This window comes from Globicephala melas, chromosome 2 (genome assembly GCF_963455315.2).
Source record: "Globicephala melas chromosome 2, mGloMel1.2, whole genome shotgun sequence".
Taxonomy (NCBI): domain Eukaryota; kingdom Metazoa; phylum Chordata; class Mammalia; order Artiodactyla; family Delphinidae; genus Globicephala; species Globicephala melas.
In genome coordinates, this window is record NC_083315.2 from 74,771,717 (window position 1) to 74,791,032 (window position 19,316).

Sequence of the window (19,316 nt, forward strand, 5' to 3'; positions counted from 1 at the left end):
CCATTGAGTTGTAAGGGTTCCTTATATATTTTAGTTATTAACCCTTTCTCAGAGATACAATTTGCAAATATTTTCTCTCATTCTGAAGGTTGCCTTTCCATTTTGTTGATTCTTTCTTCTGCCATGCCAAAGCTTTTTAGTTTGAGGTAGGCCCACTTATTTACTTTTGCTTTTGTTGCTTGTGTTTTTGGTGTCGCATCCAAAAATTATTGCCAAGACCAACATCAAGCTTTCCCGTTTCCTTCTAGGAGTCTTATGGTTTCAGGTCTTATGTTTAAGTCTTTAATCCATGGAATACTAGTTTAAAGAGTCAAAGGGAGTTACTGATAAATCAAATAGGAGCTTCAAAGAAGTTGGGGTGAAGGAGATTCCACAGTTCTGTTCAGAGATGGAACAGAGAGAGTGGTAAATAGGACATTTTTCGGGCTAGAGATTCCGAACCCTGTGGTTGAGGCGGCATGCTTTCAGAATGGCTAAGGCCTGATCTGTGCCACAAATTTGTAAAGCGATCAGAAAGATATGACAGGCTGTGTTTCTGCTGCTGGAAGGTCTTTACATTTAGGTTCTGATTGTTGGCGGGTCTCCTTTGTAATTACCGCTTGTTCGCACTTGGCTTTTTTGGTGGGGGACTTTGCTTTTGTTTACTTAGTAGACGTCGTGCACTCTGAGAGGCAAAAAAAGAAGTAACCAAAATCTCCATTCCCTGTGAAGTTAAGAAGTGGACAGCTGCCCCTTGACTCTCCCATTTTAACCCAAGAGACAATTCTCAGCAGCTCTAAGAATCAGCCCTACGCGGTCCGCAGATTTGCGCTCCGGTCCGGGGGCGGAACCCCAGGAAACCCCGCCTCCCAAGCCCAATCCCCGCTCTCAGCCTGCGGACAGGAAGCAGCTGCTGGCTGAGGAGCCCGGGAACCAACCGCAGCGCGCATGCGCGCGCCCCTGGGGCACCTGGGGGAGGGGGAGGGGCGGGAGGAAGGGGTGCGGCTCCGCCTGCTGGTTGGGCGCTCGCCGGTCACGTGGCAAGGAAGGAGGCGGAGGTACCGGGCTCGGGGGGAGGGAGGTAGAGAAGAGGGAAGGAGCGAGGGAAGGAAAGCGGGGAAGGGAGGAAGGAAACGAACGAGGGGGAGGGAGGTCCCTGTTTTGGAGGTGCTGGGAGCTTTGCCGGCCCCTGAAGTGGGGCGAGAGGGAGGTGCTTCGCCGTTTCTCCTGCCGGGGGAGGTCCCGGCTCCCCGTGGAGGCTCCGGACCAAGCCTCTTCAGCTTCTCCCTCCGGATCGATGTGCTGCTGTTAACCCGTGAGGAGGAGGCGGTGGCAGCGGCAGCGGAAGATGGTGTTTCTGAGAGTGTTAATTCTGCTCCTCTCCTGGGCGGCGGGACTGGGAGGTGAGGCACGACCCCGAGCGCCGGGAGCGCGGTGAGCACGGCAGACCGCGCAGCGGCAGCGGCGGCCGGGCCGAGCGGAGCCCAGTCGCTCCGTGTGGCTGGCGCGTCAGTCAGCCCGGCCGGCCGGCGGCGCCACTCGGGCGCGCAGCGCTCCCCGCTCCCTATTGTCCCCCGCACCCCGACCGCGTTCCCTTCCGTGGCGGGCCGAGGAGGCTCCGAGCCTTCGGCGAGGCCTTTCCCGCCCCCTGCCGCCCCAGCAGCAGGGGAGTCTGGGGTCGCCTGCCTGAGAAGCAAAGTCGAGATCCGGGTCGCCAGGCGAGAGCCGGTGGTGCTCAGGCCGGCAGCACCATCCCTCCAGCCTGCTCGACGGGCGCCGGGGCGGGCAACTGCCGCGGGGCCGCCGGTCTTTGCCATCCTGGTCCCGCGCTCACCCTCCTCACCCTTCCGCCCCCAGCTCCTGCCTGGTGGCGAATTCCGGAGTCCGCTCAGTCGCGGAGAACCGCCGCGCAGGCTCGTGGGAAGTTGCGATTGTATTGTTCTTTACCGGGCGCGGCGATCCAGACCGACCCGGTTCTGCAGAGGGGCCGCCCATGGAGGGGTAACAGTGGTCTCCTTCTCGTCTGAGCCGGGCGGCTACAGCTCTCCAGGGTGCCCCGCCTCTGTCCGGGTGTTCGGAGAGAGATAGCGGGAGGGTGTGTTTATGTTCAGTGCAAACATTTTGTTGCCCAGGGGAAAGGTTTTGGTGGGGAGAAAGATAAGCCGTTTTCGGGATGTTCACTGATCTGTAGGCTGGATTGCGTCTTTTAGAGGGACGGTCCCTCGGTGACCCAACTTGAAGAGTTTTCTTAAACTCTCAGGTGGAGTAGACATACACTGTAATTAGTGGATTGTCAAAACAGTGGCAACCCTCCACCCCCCACGTTGGCGTTAAGTGTGCTAAAAGCATATAATTTCTTGATTACTCCAGTTTTGAAGACGATTTTCATTTCCAGTGTATCCCAGGACCAACTGCATCATTTTGTTGTTGTGTAAAGTGCTTTATTTTAGGTTAACTTTTTGACTTCCTCCATAGTATACTTAAAGACCTTAAAATATGTTTAAGAGAATTAGATTGGAAGTTTTTCCGGAGTGCTTTGGATTAGTATAGACAAATTTTATAATTTAGAAAATATCTGAATATTTCATGTAGTGGATTGTTTTCGTTCTTTTCTTTGTAACTTTGACTGCAGAGCCAAGCATATTTTTGTCCTGTCTTATACTTTGTCTGAGGATGATACTTTGTAGGTAGACTTCTATTGTAGTTTGTAGTGTTCATTTTCTAGCGAAACAGATTAGGAGCTTCTAGTAGATGTTTAGTTTGAAATATCTGTGCTGGATACCCTCTATAAGGGCCTTTGTTTTTACATTTGTATTTAAGTTCTAAATGTGGCTTACAAGAAATTTCTGTTTTCACCTTTTGTTAGACACCGGTTTCTATGAGGTAGTAAAAAGTAAGGCGTCCACGTGAGGCAGTTTAAACTCCTGATGAGCAGTAGTCTATAAAATGTCCTTTGCTTTTCAAGAGTGAAACAGTAAGAATAGAAACTGGTGTATTCTGATGGTCGAAGAAAAAGTATAAATTGACAGCATAATCTTTGTGGGCTAAGGCCCTTTTTAAACAAAAATTTTCTAAATTCAGAACTCTGGAGTCATTTATAAAGTACCATTTCGCATTAAACATTGGTTAAAAGGCTACTTACTTTTTGATGTTTGTTTTAAGCAGAACTTTTTCAAAAAGACACTAAGAAATCTTTCATTTTAAAATTAGCATCAAGATTGTAGCTTTTGGGTGTATGGAGATATTTGTAATTTAATTGTAATATATAATATTTTAATTACAAATCTGAGCTTTTATGGTCAAGTTTGTAAGAAGTTTTTATGAGGATGATAGAATAGAATACATACAGATTCTCTTATGAGAGACTGAATATGTTTGTGTAGATTAGAAGAAGCTGTAGTGGAAATATGGATTTAACTTTAAAGTATAAATCATTTTTAGGTACTTAATTATCCTTTTTAGTTGCTTTCCCCTATCCGATTTGTCAGTCACTGTTTTGCATTAGTTTTTTCTTGCTCTTAGTGTGTTGGTGAGAAGCTGGAAAAGAGAATGTGTTTAGAATCATAAAACTAAACTTTCCTAAAGTTGTCCATTTCTTGCACATGTCCCAGCCTATGCTGTATTTGTAGGAAGATACCATAAATTTTCTAGAGTTTAATGTCTATTTAGACATGACTCAAATATATACATAAAAATATTTTATGCAACCACATTATAAATTTATTAGAACTTCTGATTAAGTATAGCCCAAAGAATTTTTATGTATGTGTGAATTATACTTTTTTAACACAAATATGTTGGTGAGTTGATGTTTTTTCTTTCTCCTCTTTTAAAAAAATTAATTGGTGTGTTTGAGAGGTCCACAGGTATTTTAGCTGTAGCAGTAAATTCAGTCCCATGTTTTGGTTTAATGAAATCATACTTTAAATGAACTTTAGAATATGACACTTTTTTTTTTTTTTGATGGAGGCACGGCTCGTGGGGATCTAAGTTCCCCGATGACCAGGGATCCAACTGGGGCCCTTGGCAGTGAGAGTGCGGAGTCTTAACCACTAGACTTCCAGGGAATTCCGACCTGTTTTTTATATTAAAAAATCTGGTGTAAATGCTTCGCTTTGTAGCATGCATTATAAAGAAATAAGTTTTCTGGAAGTTTGGCCAAAAGTATTAAAAGTATCAAAGTTTAAGCTTAAACTATTTCACTTTTACCAGCAAGTAAGGGCCTATGATGAAATTAATAAAGGGGACAGACTTCTTGTCTTCATCTTTTTTTAAATAAATTTATTTATTTTTATTTATTTTTGGCTGCGTTGGGTCTTCGTTGCTGCGTGTGGGCTTTCTCTAGTTGTGGCGAGCGGGGGCTGCTCTTCATTGCGGTGCGCAGGCTTCTCATTGCGGTGGCTTCTCTTGTTGCTGAGCACAGGCTCTAGGCGCACGGGCTTCAGTAGTTGCAGCACGTGGGCTCAGTAGTTGTGGCTAGTGGGCTCTAGAGCGCAGGCTCAGTATTTGTGGTACACGGGCTTAGTTGCTCCACAGCATGTGGGATCTTCCTGGAATAGGGCTCGAACCCATGTCCTCTACATTGGCAGGCGGATTCTTAACCACTGCGCCACCAGGGAAGTCGTGTCTTTTGTCTTTAAGGAGCTCTGACTCTTCATCTTTTCAACCTGAGATTGATAATCCAGTTAGCTGTATCATCTTGAGAAGGCCCATTTCAAGCCATCCCCTACATTAGCAGTATCTTTTCTGTGTGTGTACAGGACCTCTCTGAGTAGCAGGGTTTGAGAGAACTGGGCATGGCAAGCACCTCTGTCTTTTCTGATCTCCCTTTTATAACTTGTTTAAGATCTTCAAGGGTGTTTATTATCTAATATTTTAAAAATTATCTTACGAACTTGTAGGATGGAGCAGGGAGAGTAAAGGGACATTTCTGTGATGTCTGCTGTGTATCTGATATTGTGTTAGAAGTTTCGCTTTTCAACATGTATGAGGGAGTGGTGATATTTTACATTTGAAGAAACAGGCTCGAAGAAATAATTTTTCTGGCATCATCCACCTGCTAAATGGTGAATTAGATATTCAAACCCAAGCCAGTTTGACCTCAAAGCCTAGGCATTTTACCCATTGCCCCCCATACCTTTTTAAAAATAATTAATTAATTATTGCCTGCGTTGGGTCTTTGTTGCTGCACACGGGCTTTCTCTAGTTGCAGACAGCGGGGGCTATTCTTCGTTGTGGTGTGCAGACTTCTCATTGAGATGACTTCTCTTGTTGGGGAGCATGGGCTCTAGGTGCGCTGGCTTCAGTAGTTGTGGCACACAGGCTCAGTAGTTGTGGCACACAGGCTCAGTAGTTGTGGTGCACGGGCTTAGTTGCTCCGTAGCATGTGGGTTCTTCCCGGACCAGGGCTCAAACCCGTGTCCCCTGTATTGGCAGGCGAATTCTTAACCACTGTGCCACCAGGGAAACCCCTGTGTCCCTTTTAAATGGGCTGAATTTAATCTTAAATGATGGAGGTTTAGTATAAGAACAGCTTACAGTTTGGGGCTAAACTTGCTTTAGCTGTCAATTTTTGTACTTGGAAAAAGGAGCAATACTAAGGATAAATGGAAAAACTGGAATAATCCTGCCAGTTAGATTCCTATGAGGGCAGTAACACTGCTGTCTAGCAGTATGAAAGCTTTGCCTTAGGACTACTGGGGTGGGGACCGTCCTGTCCTAGCTAGGTTGCAGGAAATAGCAGTACTGAGAATAGTTCTCAGGGGGTGTAGACTCTCTTTGATGTTGGGTGAATTCATTCTGAAGCTACTACAATTCCAATTAAACAATGTGAGAACATGTACAGTTAGAACATTGCTGTTTAGTCACCAGTGTTTATTGTATGTCTATGGCTCGTAGGAGTCATGACGGCACAGTCTTGAGTGAGAAGAGAAGAAAAAACATTGAGTTTGTCAGAGTAGACAGAAATGCCAAGATATAAAAATAGAGTTCCAATTATGTATTGTAGCTGCAGTTGAAATGAGGATTTATTAAGCTGGAGGGACATCAGCCAGTTTGGGAGAGCTTTTTGAGATAGAAGAGAATGGCTTATAGTGTAGTAAGATGCATGTAGGCTTACTTGCCTGGAATGGAGAGTCCATGGCAGGAAATAAGGAGAAATGCTAACTGGGCCATAATGACTGGGACTCTCATTATTCATATAATAGGCCATGATAACTATGAAGAAGAGTATTGTGGAATTTTGGTTGGCTGAGCAGTTGGGATATGATACAATAAGGAATAAATCAGCTGCTTGATGAACTGGGTGATTGAGTCCTGGGTTAGGGTAGTGATTGTAGAAACAAATACGGGTACAACAAGAAATCATATGGAAGAAAAACTAGTAAAACTTGGCAAATGTTTAATGTGAAGGTATCACAATTTATTGAGGGCTTACTCTGTGTTGAGTTTGGATCTTAGAGGCTGTTGCATTGGAGAGAGTGTAGTTTTATAAAGCTTTGAGGACCTCAGCCTTTGAAGTTGAAAGTGTCTAAGATCTTGAATCTAGATTGAAGGTTATAGGTTGGGATGTGTGTCAGAGTTGAATTTTATCCTACTTGCAAACTAATACTTTTGTTGGGCATTGGTTAAAACTTTGCACAGTCCTTCAATAATCTGTGGTTAGTCACTTGGGAAGCACTGTTCCTGACAGTTGGGAGATAGAAGTTTGGTGAATTTGAGGTGGAGAGGAGAAGTTAAAGGTACATTAACGAGTATATTTTTACCTTACAAGTATATATTTACTGTCCTTCAGTTGGAATTAGGCTCTTCAGTTCAAGAATATGCTTGAGGGCTTCCCTGGTGGCGCAATGGTTGAGAGTCCGCCTGCCGATGCAGGGGACGCGGGTTCGTGCCCCGGTCCGGGAAGATCCCACATGCCATGGAGCGGCTGGGCCTGTGAGCCATGGCCGCTGAGCCTGCGCGTCCGGAGCCTGTGCTCCGCAACGGGAGAGGCCACAACAGTGAGAAAAGACTATGCTTGATACTGTTGATTATATGTGAATTGTGAAATTCCTATTTCAGACACAAATTGGGGAAAAGAATGTGACTTCTGCGTTTGAGGCAAATGTACATATATGATTTGTGGAGCAGAATTTTCTTTCGTTTATTTTTGCTTGCATTAATGATTGCAAGGGATATATATGTACACATATTTTTTGAAAAACTTTGAACTTTGGATTTAATTTTCAAAAGAATATGGATAGAATCCTATACTTATGAATTGGGTAGAATATTAATTTGCTTCTTTTTTCCTAAGAATTAAGTGGGAGAAGTTTGTAAAATGCTGAAGAGATTGTAAAGTGATGTGCAAATATTGTTAAAAATATGTTGTTTCCAGGCCTAATTTCATTTGGAATCTATTAGTTACAAAATATAGATAAATAAATGTATTTTTAAAAGTTGAAATACTAGAACATCATTATCAAACATTAGCAACTAGAATTTGAGAAATCCATAATTCCTTCTCGAACACAGTTCTATCACTTTTTAATATTAATCATTCAGTCTTTTAAAATGCCTGTTATTATGAATTTACATCATAGTATTTATGTGGTTTTGTAGCTTTTAAAAAATTAATGTGTAGTTAAAATGTATACACAAGCAGACACTGAAATATTTATAAGTAGTCTGGAGATAGTTTTGGTTGTCACAACTTGAGGAATGCTTACTAGCATCTAGTGGGTAGAAGCCAGAGATGCTGTGAAACATCTTTTACAATGCATAGGGCAGCCCCCACACAGCAAAGAATTATCGGGCCAAAACTGAGGCTGAGAAACTCTGCTCTAGCAAGGAATTTGCTGTCTTTGTCCTCTTCATCTTTTTTATTGTTTTTGTTATTTCTGATAGCTTACTGTCTTGATTACTCAAGTCACATAAACTCCCCATATTCTTATGCTGTTGAAGCCTTCCTCCTCCAGTGTTCTGTGCACTACAGTTAGGAAAAAAATTTTTTTCCAGCATTGCCCATTCTTCATCTTTGAGTTTGCATTTGGGAAGAAAATCTGATTCTCTTAATTTATAGTAGTGATTGAATGACTGATAGCCCATGAGGATTATCTGAAAACCAAAGCAAACCAGTTTCTTGTTAACCCAGAAGAGCCATGGATTAGCAGGATTTTAGTTTCTGTGGAAAGATACTTTGAGGCACTTAACCAGTAGCTTACTCTGCAAATCTCTCTTCCGAATTAGTTCTATTCAACTTCAACTTTTCACAATTTATTTTCTTCAAAATTTTAACTCATAAGTACTCAAAAACTTTCATGTCTTTTTCATAACTCCATCTCTCCCTCCCCTTATTGTCATTGGTAGCACCTTTGGCAGAATTGTTTTATTTACACATCAGATTTCCTGGAAGGAGGTGGAGGCAGATGGTTTGGGGTACAATATGGGAGAAGGGTGGGGTGCTGAGAGTAGGTTTAGGATAAAATGCAAAGTGTGGGGTAAATATATATCAACATTGCAGTGGTGGCTGGAGCCATTTTGTGTGTGTGTGTGTGTGTGTGTGTGTGTGTGTGTGTATGTGTGGTGGGCTGAAAGTCAAAGTCCTTTCTCTGTACTTATGTTTGCATTTACTTGAAATGGTGTAAAGGCATTTCAAATCAGCATAGAAATCTAAATTATGTACGTATTCCACTTTTGGATTTTTAAGTTGTATTTCGTAAGTAGTTGAAGTTTAATACAATTGGTAGGTTTTCACTATCGATGTTTTATGTCCTTTGTGATAGATTTAGTTTAAAATTTATAGTTTATAATTTCACTTTGAGCCAGCTAACTTTACTATTTTTAATTCTTAGAGACGAGCATATCTGAAAAAGTGGGTATGTTGGAATATGCTTATAATTGTAGACATACTCTCCTATTTTGAGCTTTCACTTGTAACTGTTAGGTGTAGATATTTGTAGAAAATGATTTGACTGGTTTCTAGTGAAGAAATAGATACTGTGGCTTAAGTTTGTAGTCACAATTTAGAAGTAACTTTTCCAAGACTGCAGTAAAGGCACTTAAGTATATTGCTGAAATATAGGACATTATAGTTCCTGGAAGTCTACCTTTGTCATACAAGAGAACAGCTTTGTTAATGGTATTTAGTGCTTCAAGATCAGAGTGAATACATATCAAATATAAGAAGCATTGGTCAACCCAGTGTGATGCCTCAGACACAGTTGATGACTCAAGTTCCTTAGGAAGGAAATACACTTTAAAGTTGTGGAAAAATGCTCTTGGTTCCTAATTTTAAAATTACACAAGTGAAAAGTCTGTAGAAAACAACTTGATTACAAGTAATTTTTCTGACGAATGGAAGTGTGCCAGCCTTAGCTTATTCTTACACATCCTCTCATTTATTGTAATTGAGTTTTTCTGTAAATAGGGAGATATGTAATGTCAAAAGATTTTTGCAGATTTCTTTCCCCCATCCTTAAGACTGTACTGTCAACTTTCTTTGATATTAATAGGAAAACAAGTTTATTTCTTACATAATATTGCTCTCCCACAAAAAGGTGTTATCCACCATCAGTAAGATATACTCTGTTTTTTCCCCCGATGTTAATGAAATTTTCATTCTGCGTTTTTTTGCCCTATTCTTTTTTTCTTTTTTCTTTTTTTTTTGTGGTACGCGAGCCTCTCACTGCTGTGGCCTCTCCTGTTGCGGAGCACAGGCTCCTGACGCGCAGGCTCAGCGGCCATGGCTCACGGGCCCAGCCGCTCCGCGGCATGTGGGATCTTCCCGGACCAGGGCACAAACCCGTGTCCCCTGCATCGGCAGGCGGACTCACAACCACTGTGCCACCAGGGAAGCCCGAGGAAGGAAGCTTTTGTTTGCAAGCATTCCTGAGAAGTAAGATGCTGCCTACCCATGGAATATGGGAAATAATCATAATGGTTAGCATTTATGGTATACTTACTATATTCCAGGTATGATTCTTAAAGTATAATGAGGTTGTTAGATTCTGCCTTTGTACGAAGATTGGGTCATTTTGCCATCAGAGCATAATTTAGGCTTTTTGTACTTATAGTATTTGAGCCATTTGACTTTTGGTCAGTCAGGTTCTTTGAAAGGTTTTTTGTTTTTCTTCGTTTTTTTTTTGACATTAGAAAATGTTTACAGAAGCACCTTAGAGAACATTTTATGCATAATACCATTTCAGTTTTGTCACAGATAAATTTATACATGTATTCTTTTTTCTTTTTTTTTTTTTTTGCGGTATGCGGGCCTCTCACTGTTGTGGCCTCTCCCGTTGCGGAGCACAGGCTCCGGACGCGCAGGCTCAGCGGCCATGGCTCACGGGCCTAGCCTCTCCGCGGCATGTGGGATCTTCCCGGACTGGGGCACGAACCCGAGTCCCCTGCATCGGCAGGCGGACTCTCAACCACTGCGCCACCAGGGAAACCCCCTATACATGTATTCATTTTTTAAAAGCTTGAGGACAGATACTAAATCTCTTGATGGTGAGATATAGGTTATATCTTTTACAAAAGTATCTATTACAAAGCTTTTGTGATACGGAAAAAGAAAAAAACATTTTTTAAAGTTGGATTACCTTTAGTAAATACCATTATCCTGGTGACTTTGAAAACAGTCATAGGAAATAAAATACTGTTCTCAAATTGTGGAAAGGGAGAGAGCGCCTTAAGATCTCCAGTGGCAAGGAGACCGAGTTGTTTTTTCTACTTAGAACCTGCTGGCCATTTTTCTGCCATTCTTGTATTGTAGGTGATTTTGTGTGTGTGTGTGTTGCTTTACTTTTTTAGTTTTTTTTTTTTTTGAAAATTAATTATATGTTTTCTCCATCTTATAGGTCCAGTCCAATTATTCTTCTACCAATTTTACACATAGGCATTTGCTTGATATACTGTTTAATTTTTCCTAACTTTTTATCTTAAAAATGTATGTATTTTCTGAAAAGTTGGAAGTATATATAGTCCAGTTAACATTTATATACCTTTAATCTAAGTTTATTAGTGATTATCTTTCACCACGTTTGCTTTATCGCTCTTAATATGTATTCTTTTTTTTTGTTCTGAACCCCCTAAAGTAAGTTGATACCCTTAAAATCTTAAGTATGCATCTCGTAAGGTTAAGGACATTGTCCTTACATGACCAAGAAGATTCTTTTTTATTTTTTAATTGTTCAAATTTCCCACGGAGCTTGTAGGTACTAAGTACCATATGAGTTTATTATATGTTTTGTGAAGGCCAGATTTCTGGCAACTACAACTAAGGACTAGAAAGTAAAACACTGTTGGTATGCTTTTATGTATAGGTAAAAAAGAGTAATAGTAGAGAAAGGAGACATTGACAGAATAACTACACAGCAGGATGGAGCTATTTTATGTAGGAACAATGGCACAATAACATAATAGCTTAGAGCTTATCATATCATTATGACCTCTTAGGTTGAAGATGTTAATAAGGGTGAGCCTGGCTCAAGAAGATGTTAAAGTAGAGGGGAAAAAAAATCAGTAATGGTTCAAAAGGAAAGATATTAGGCACATAGATAAACCCCAATTATCTAGAAATTTTGCTCAGTGGAACCTGTCATTTTCCTTTGATGTCAGATTACTAACATCTTACTGTACTCTAGGTTAAATGTACTTTATTTTCATCATTGTCTAGTAACAGATCTGTTTCTCCATTGTTAAGGACTTTACATGATGAGAATGTCTTCAGTGAGTATTCTATTCTTTATCAGAAGGGAGAAAAGGAGTTAAAGATTGCCGTCCATTGAGTCCTTCCTGTTACCTTCCCTGTCATTCATGTTGCCCTGCTTGGGTAATATATCAGTGATAAAAGAAGCTCCAGTTCTGTATTCAGGGGCAGCAGCAGAACATTAGTTTTTTTGCATTGTTTGTTGTTGTTTTGTTTTTTACTCCTAGACTTGTAGGCTATGATTCCTTTTGTACAGATCTATTTCATCTAAATAAAGGATTTAAATTAGAGGATGAAAATAGTAGTCTGTTATGGGCCACAAATCACATGTTAATTTAAATGGCAACAGACCTTTGGAAGGAGAAGTTTCTGTGCTGGTACTTACTTATTAGGTGTGTTAAATAACCCCTAATATGATGATGACCCCTATATTTGTATCTCCAGCCTAGGACTCTCTTGAATTCTAGACTCCTGTTTCCCAGCTACATCTCCAGCTAGATGTCTGGTGGGCATCTGAAACTTAACATGTCCAAAACCAAACCTCTGATTCCTCTTACCCCAGTCTTTTTTCCTGTAGTCTTTCCCATCTCAGTAAATGGGATCTCCATTCTTAAGTTGCTTAGGCAAAAATACTTTTGAGTTATCCTTGATTCCTCTTTTCACTTACACCCTGCATGCAAATCCTGTCAGCTTCTCCTTTAGAGTATATGCAAATTTTGACAACTTCTCATTAGCTCCACTGCTACAGCATCCATCTCACTTTAATTACCGTAAAACCTGCTAACTCTTCTTCCTGTTCTCTTGTTCTCCCAGTCTCTTCTCAACATAGCAGTCAATGTGATTGTGTTCAAAAGCTGCTTTGGTCAAAACCGTCTACTGGTACATTGTATACTTTAAAATGGTTGAAATGGTGAGGTTTATGTTCTGTGAATTGTACCTCAACAAAAAAGTAATAGCAAAATAAATTAAAAAACCCATTCAGTGGCTTAATATTTTAAGTAAAATCCAGTGTCCTTATAGTGGCTTCTAAGGCCCTACCTGAGGTACATGTATGCTTGTTCTCCCTACCTCCTGCCCCCAGTCCTTCCCCACTGTTCATTTCTGCTCCAGCCACACAGAGCTCTTTAAAAATTGCCAGGCTTGCTCCTGTCTCAGGGATTTTGCACTTGCTGATCCTTTTACATGGAACAGTTTGCCCCTTAGATTGCTGTATTATCTACCCTCTTTCTTTTTTAAGTTAAAAAAAAATTACATGGTGGTGAAATACACGTAAAATTTACCAGCTTAACCATTTTTAGCTGTGTGGTTCAGTAGTATTTAAGTACACTCACATTGTTGTACTTTGCTCTCTTTCTGAGTCTTTACTGAAATATTATGAAGTCTTCTGATTACCTCATATATATACATACATATAATACAAACCCCTTCCTTGGCATTCTCTATCCAGTCACCCCGTGATAACACTCTTATAGCCATCCCAAGTTGTTTACTTGTTCACAGGGAACTCTATTCAATATCCTGTGATAACCCATAATGGAAAAGAATATGAAAAAATATATACGTATAACTGAGTCACTTTGCTGTACGGAGAAATTAACACACCATTGTAAATCAAATATCCTTCAATAAAATAAAATAAATTGATTATGCGCCGAAAAAAATGAAGTTATTTACTTGTTTGTCTTACTGTCTGCCTTCCTTCTCTAGAATAAAGTTTTCTAAGGTCAGTAATTTTGTTTTGTTAGCTGCTATATTCCCAGCATCTAAAACAATGCCCATATAGTATATAGTGCATATAGTAAGTGCCCATTATATGTGCTGAGTGAATAGATGAATGATTACTGAACTAGATAATTTCACTTTTTATGAATTACATAAGAATTCCAATTTTCTAAGAGTATGTCTGGAAAAAAAGCCTTCAAAGCTTATAATTAATCTTTTTTACTTTAATTGACTTTAAAATGGAATGAAAATACCATTTTTGTTAGTGTATTGGTTTTGCTCATTAGTTTTATATGCCCAGTTAATTAAAAGTATTAGATAGGTTGAATGGGTTAAAATATTCTTTATAGAAACCAAATTGCTTTTTCTCAACTACTATGTGTTCCTGTTAAAAAATATTATTAAAGCACTTAGCACTTGTCATTCACTGCAAAAATTAGACTAAAAGGTGAAATGTAGAACGTCTTCATGGTTATCTGATTTTACTCAATAAAACTTGTAAACTTTGCTATATTCCTAAGATGAAACTTTAAAAAACCCATTTTCATTTTAGGGTAAATTTAGAATCACAGAATGTTTGAGCTAGAAGGAAGTTTTGGGAACTTCCCTGGTGGGGCAGTAGTTAAGAATCCGCCTGCCAATGCAGGGGACACGGGTCCGAGCCCTGGTCTGGGAAGATTCCACATGCTGTGGAGCAACTAAGCCCGTGTGCCACAACTACTGAGCCTGCGCTCTAGAGCCTGTGAGCCACAACTACCGAGCCCTCATGCCACAACTGGTGAAGCCCACGCTCCTAGAGCCCATGCTCTGCAACAAGAGAAGCTACCGCAATGAGAAGCCCGTGCACCACAATGCGGAATAACCCCTGCTTGCCACAACTAGAGGAAGACGGTGCACAGCAACGAAGACCCAATGCAGCCATAAATAAATAAATAAATAAATAAATAAATTTATAAAAAATAAAAGGAACTTTTGTAGTTTTGGGTGGGTCGCTTAACCTCTCTGTGCCTTATCCTAAGATTAATTGTACTTGCCCTGCAATGTTGTTATGAGGGTGAAATGAGAGAATACATTCATTAATTAATTTAACCATAATTTACTGAATTCTTACCTGTTATGTACTGTACACTATTCTAAGCCCCTTATATATATTAAGTAATTTAATCCATATAACAACACTGTTAGGTATAGGTATTGCTATTTCACTTATTTTACAGACAGGGAAAATGAGGCACAGAGAGGTAGGTAACTTGTCCAAGATCACTCAACTAGTAAGTGGCACAGTTGGGATTCTAACACGTGACTTATAAATAAAGATAATGCTTGCTAAACTGTTGAAACATAAAGTAAGATATGTTGACCATATACTTCCACGGTTATTGAAAAACTTCATTACGAAAAGGAATATAACATTTTTAACTGTTCAGAAAGTCATGCAAAATGGTGATGAAAGCTGCATAGGTAATTGCAGAGACAAATACCTGAAATGCAGTCATTAGCATCAATAGAAGATTAAAAAAAACCTTACCTAGCGAATAGATCTATAATAATTTTAATTTTAACAAGTAGCACTTTGCAAATACTAGACCTGTTAGAAATTCTGATGCTTCTTGGATGAGTATCATAGATCACATTTTCTGATGATTGATTTATGGCTTTCTTATCAGCAAGGTATAGGCTGCTTTCTTTATAAATTCATATGAAAAAGGAAATTTCCGTGAAACGTTGAGTGGATTCATTAATTCTTACAGCAAACATTTACTGAGCACCTGTTTTCTTACTCTGTTTAGGTAATGAGGGTACATCATTGAACAAATCAAAGTCCTTGTTCTCGTGGAACTTCTGGTGGTAGAGGGATATGTCAATAAAAAATAATATGAAGAAAGAGGAGGATATTAGAATGAGTATGATTGGGACATAAGCTTTTAGATAGGGTGATCAGAGAAAGCTTCTGAAGAAATTTTGTAGATATCTGAATGAAGTGTGCCAACCCTGCTTTGGGGGAAGATGTTCCAGGCAGAGGGACGATAAAGAGACTAATGTGGCTGTAATACACAGAGTAAAGGGAGGGTGGTAGAAGATAAGGTGAGACCCGTATGGAAGTGGAGTGGGGGAATGCAGCCCCTTATGAGGATCATCTTCAGCGTTATAAGCCACGGTTATGACTTTTTTTTTGAGATTATAAATCATGATGAAGGCTGTGGAGGGGGAACAGCTAGTGAGGGGGGTGGGTGAGGGGTGGAACATTTTGAGCAGAAGAGTGACACAATGTAACTTTATTTGAACATTATAACTCTGACTGCTGTGTGAAAAATAGACTGTCGGGGGTCGGGGGCAAGAGTGGAAGCTAAGAGGCCAGTTATTTGCAATGGTTTTTGATTGTCTAGAACCTTTTGAACCTTGCTTTGTTTGACACATTTTCAGCCTTATGAATTCCATCTCCTTAATTTAGATTCCCCAGCCTTTCAGTTGCAACTAGGACACAGGCATGTAAACTAGTCTTTGAACTAGGCTCCTCTAATCAGAAGCATCACTGGAGACCTGGATTCTGAACTGAGCAGACATGTATGCTTGCTGAAGTTTTGCCAATAGTGTGCATCTTTCAGACTGTTATGACAGATTTTTCCCTAGTTGTTTTAAGGTTGTGTTTCTGGTACAAAAGTGGGATTGGAGAGGCAGGACAGTGTTGGTGTTTTTCACAAGGTATTTTTGGGGTAATTATGATGTGTACTGCTGCTGCTTGGGATACCTGGATAATCTTAAGGAAGATAAAATGGGGAGGGTTCCAGTATATTGTCAAGTAGTAGAATATTACTTCAAGTAATAGACTATTGTATCAGAAGTATGGGAATTGATTAAGATCATAATGGAGAATACTTTAGTGTTTATGGAAAAATCTGTAAGGTCTGGATCAGGTTTCCTGTGTAGGATTTGCATGTTGGGATCACTGGTTGTCATTTACTCTTTTATATCCCCCCAACTTTTACTACTTATGTCTATCCTATTAACAAAAATATACTGCTGAATAATGAGTCATTATAGGATGCTTAATAGTTTCTTGGAGGTGAGTAGAATGTTGATTTTATTTATTTTCCTGAAGGGAGGACAAGCTGGACTATTTTGAATTGTCTTTGTTTTAGATTCTGGATTTTTTTTTTTTTTTGAAAAAGTGTATAACTTAGGGAAGAGTAAAAGAAAGGCCAAATACCCATATGGTTACCACTTTGACTCACCATTTTTCTTTAAAAAAATTTTAATTAGCTTTATTGAGGTATAATTTCCATACAATAAAATTCAACAGTTAATTTTGAGAAAGGTATATAGTTTTTTAACCACCACCACCATAATAATAATAATAATATGGAACATTTACACTAACCAGTAAAGTTCCCTTGTGCTCTTTGCAGTCAATTCAGAATCCTTCTGATTTCCCTTTTGATTTCTTCTTTGACCCAAGGGCTATTTAGAAGTGTGTTAAGTTCTCAATATTTGGGAATTTTTCCAAGTATCTCCTACTGATTTAATTGCACTGTAGTCAGAAAACATACTCTCTGATTTCAGTCTTTTAAAATTTATGGAAACATGCTTTATGGCTTAGAATTAAGGTCTATCTTGGTGAATACTCCATGTGCCTGTGAAAAGAATATATACTCTATTGTTGGGTGGACTATTTTGTAAACGTTAATGAGGTCAAGTTGTTTGATAGTGTTCAGTCCTTATTTTTTGTCTACTTGTTCAGTGAGGAGTGTTCATGATTTCCAACTATAATTTACAGATTTGTCTACTTTCAGCTCTGTCAGCATTTTTAATTTTTAAAAAATTGTATTCCTCGTTCTTTTTTTAAAAAAAAATATTTATTTAGAATGTGCCAGGTCTTAGTTGTGGCCCGCGGGATCTTCGTTGAGGCATGTGGGATCTCCAGCCGCGGCATGCGGGATTTTTTTTTTCTTTTTTTTTCTTGGTTGCGGCATGCATGCGGGATCTAGTTCCCCAACCAGGGATTGAACCTGGGCTCCCTGCACTGGGAGAGGGGAGTCCTACCCACTGGACCACCGGGGAAGTCCCCCGTCAGCTGTTTCTTCACATACTTTAAGCTCTGTTATGTGATGCACATTTAGGATTGTTACGTTCTTTCGATGGGTTATGAAATGTACTTTTTTTTAAAATGTATTTATTTTATTTATTTTTGGTTAAATTGGGTCTTCGTTGCTGCACGCGGGCTTTCTCTAGTTGTGGAGAGTGGGGACTACTCTTTGTTGTGGTGCGTGGGCTTCTCACTGCGGTGGCTTCTCGTTGCGGAGCATGGGCTTTAGGTGCACGGGCTCAGTAGTTGTGGCACGCAGGCTCAGTAGTTGTGGCTCACAGGCTCTAGAGTGCAGGCTCAGTAGTTGTGGCACATGGACTTAGTTGCTCCACGGCATGTGGGATCTTCCTGGACCGGGGCTCGTACCCATGTCCCCTGCACCGGCAGGCGGATTCTTAACCACTGCGCCACCAGGGAAGCCCCTGAAGTGTCTTTTTTTAATCCCTCTTTTTTTTTTTTTCCTTTGGTTTGTTTGTTTTAAAGTTTACTTTGATAATACTGTAGGCACTCCAGCTTTCTTGGATTAGGGTTTGGATGGTATAACTTTTCCCTTTTTTTTTTTTTTTTTTTGCGGTATGCGGGCCTCTCACTGTTGTGGCTCGCCCGTTGCGGAGCACAGGCTCCAGACGCACAGGCTCAGCGGCCATGGCTCACAGGCCCAGCCGCTCCGCGGCATGTGGGATCTTCCCGGACCGGGGCACGAACCCGTGTCCCCTGCATCGGCAGGCAGACTCTCAACCACTGCGCCACCAGGGAAGCCCCCTATTCTTTTTACTTTAACTCATCTTTATTTTTGTTGAAGTATCTTTTAGACAGCATGTATTAACATTTTCTTTCTTGAAAAATAATAAAATGACTTCCATTTAATTATGTTTAAATCATTAACTTTTAATGTAATTATTGATAAGATTGAGTTTAAAACTACCATCTTACTGTTTGTTTTCTGTTAGTTCTATCTGTTCATAGTCCTTTTTACTCCTCTTTTTCTATATTCTTTGGGATTAATTTGCTTTAAAAAATGATTTCATTTTATCTCTGATATTGGCTTATGTGATATACCTGTTTAGTATATATTTTTAGAGGTTGTTCCTAGGGTGTACAGCATACACCTGTAACTTAAAAATGTATACCTTTAAATAAAATACCACTTCATTTATAGTGTACTTTCATTTCTCCTCTCCTCCATTGTGCTGTATTATCATACATTTTAATTCTATGTGTGTCATAAATGCCATAGTACATTGTGTTTCTTGAACACAATCACTTAATTTTGAAAGAGATTAAAGAACGAGAGAAGAAATCATTTTTATTTTCTCATTATAGTCATTGTTCCTGTGTCAACACAGGTTTGTGTCAGCACAGGTTTCCAGCTGGTATATTCCTTCTGCCTGAAAAACTTCCTTTAACATTTCTTGTAATGCAGGTCTACTGGTGATAATTGTCAGCTTTGATGTCTGAAAAAGGGTTCATTTTACCTTTTTTTTTCGTTCATCTTCATTTATGAAAGATATTTTTATTGGGTATGGAATCTTAGGTTGACAGTTTTTTTTTTGTAGTACTTTAAACATGTTGCTGAATTATCTTCTGTCTTATGTAGTTATGCTGTCATTTATACCTTTGTTCCTCTGTATGTAATGTGTCTTTTTCTGTAGCTCCTTTGGGTCTAACCCACCAGCTGATTTTAAGGGTTTTTTTGTCCCTAGTTTTCAGCTGTTAGCCCATGATAACTTTTAATTTCTTTGTATGTTAATTCCATCATCTCTATAGTCTCTGTTTCTAATATCTGATTTTTTTCTCCAGTAATATGAGAAAAAGACATTTTCCTGATTCTTTACATGCATG

At 39.8% G+C, this 19,316-nt stretch overlaps 1 protein-coding gene across 1 annotated transcript in view; it reads left to right on the plus strand.

Moving 5' to 3' along the window:
* The first annotated feature begins 1,059 nt into the window (after positions 1-1,059).
* The window catches only part of ADAM10 (ADAM metallopeptidase domain 10), a 110,521-nt gene continuing 92,264 nt past the window's right edge, over positions 1,060-19,316 (plus strand). Inside the window, exon 1 of the mRNA XM_030878818.2 lies at positions 1,060-1,382. Within this exon, the coding sequence (XP_030734678.1) occupies positions 1,328-1,382 (55 nt within the window). The 5' untranslated portion in view covers positions 1,060-1,327. The remainder of the gene's footprint in view (positions 1,383-19,316) is intronic.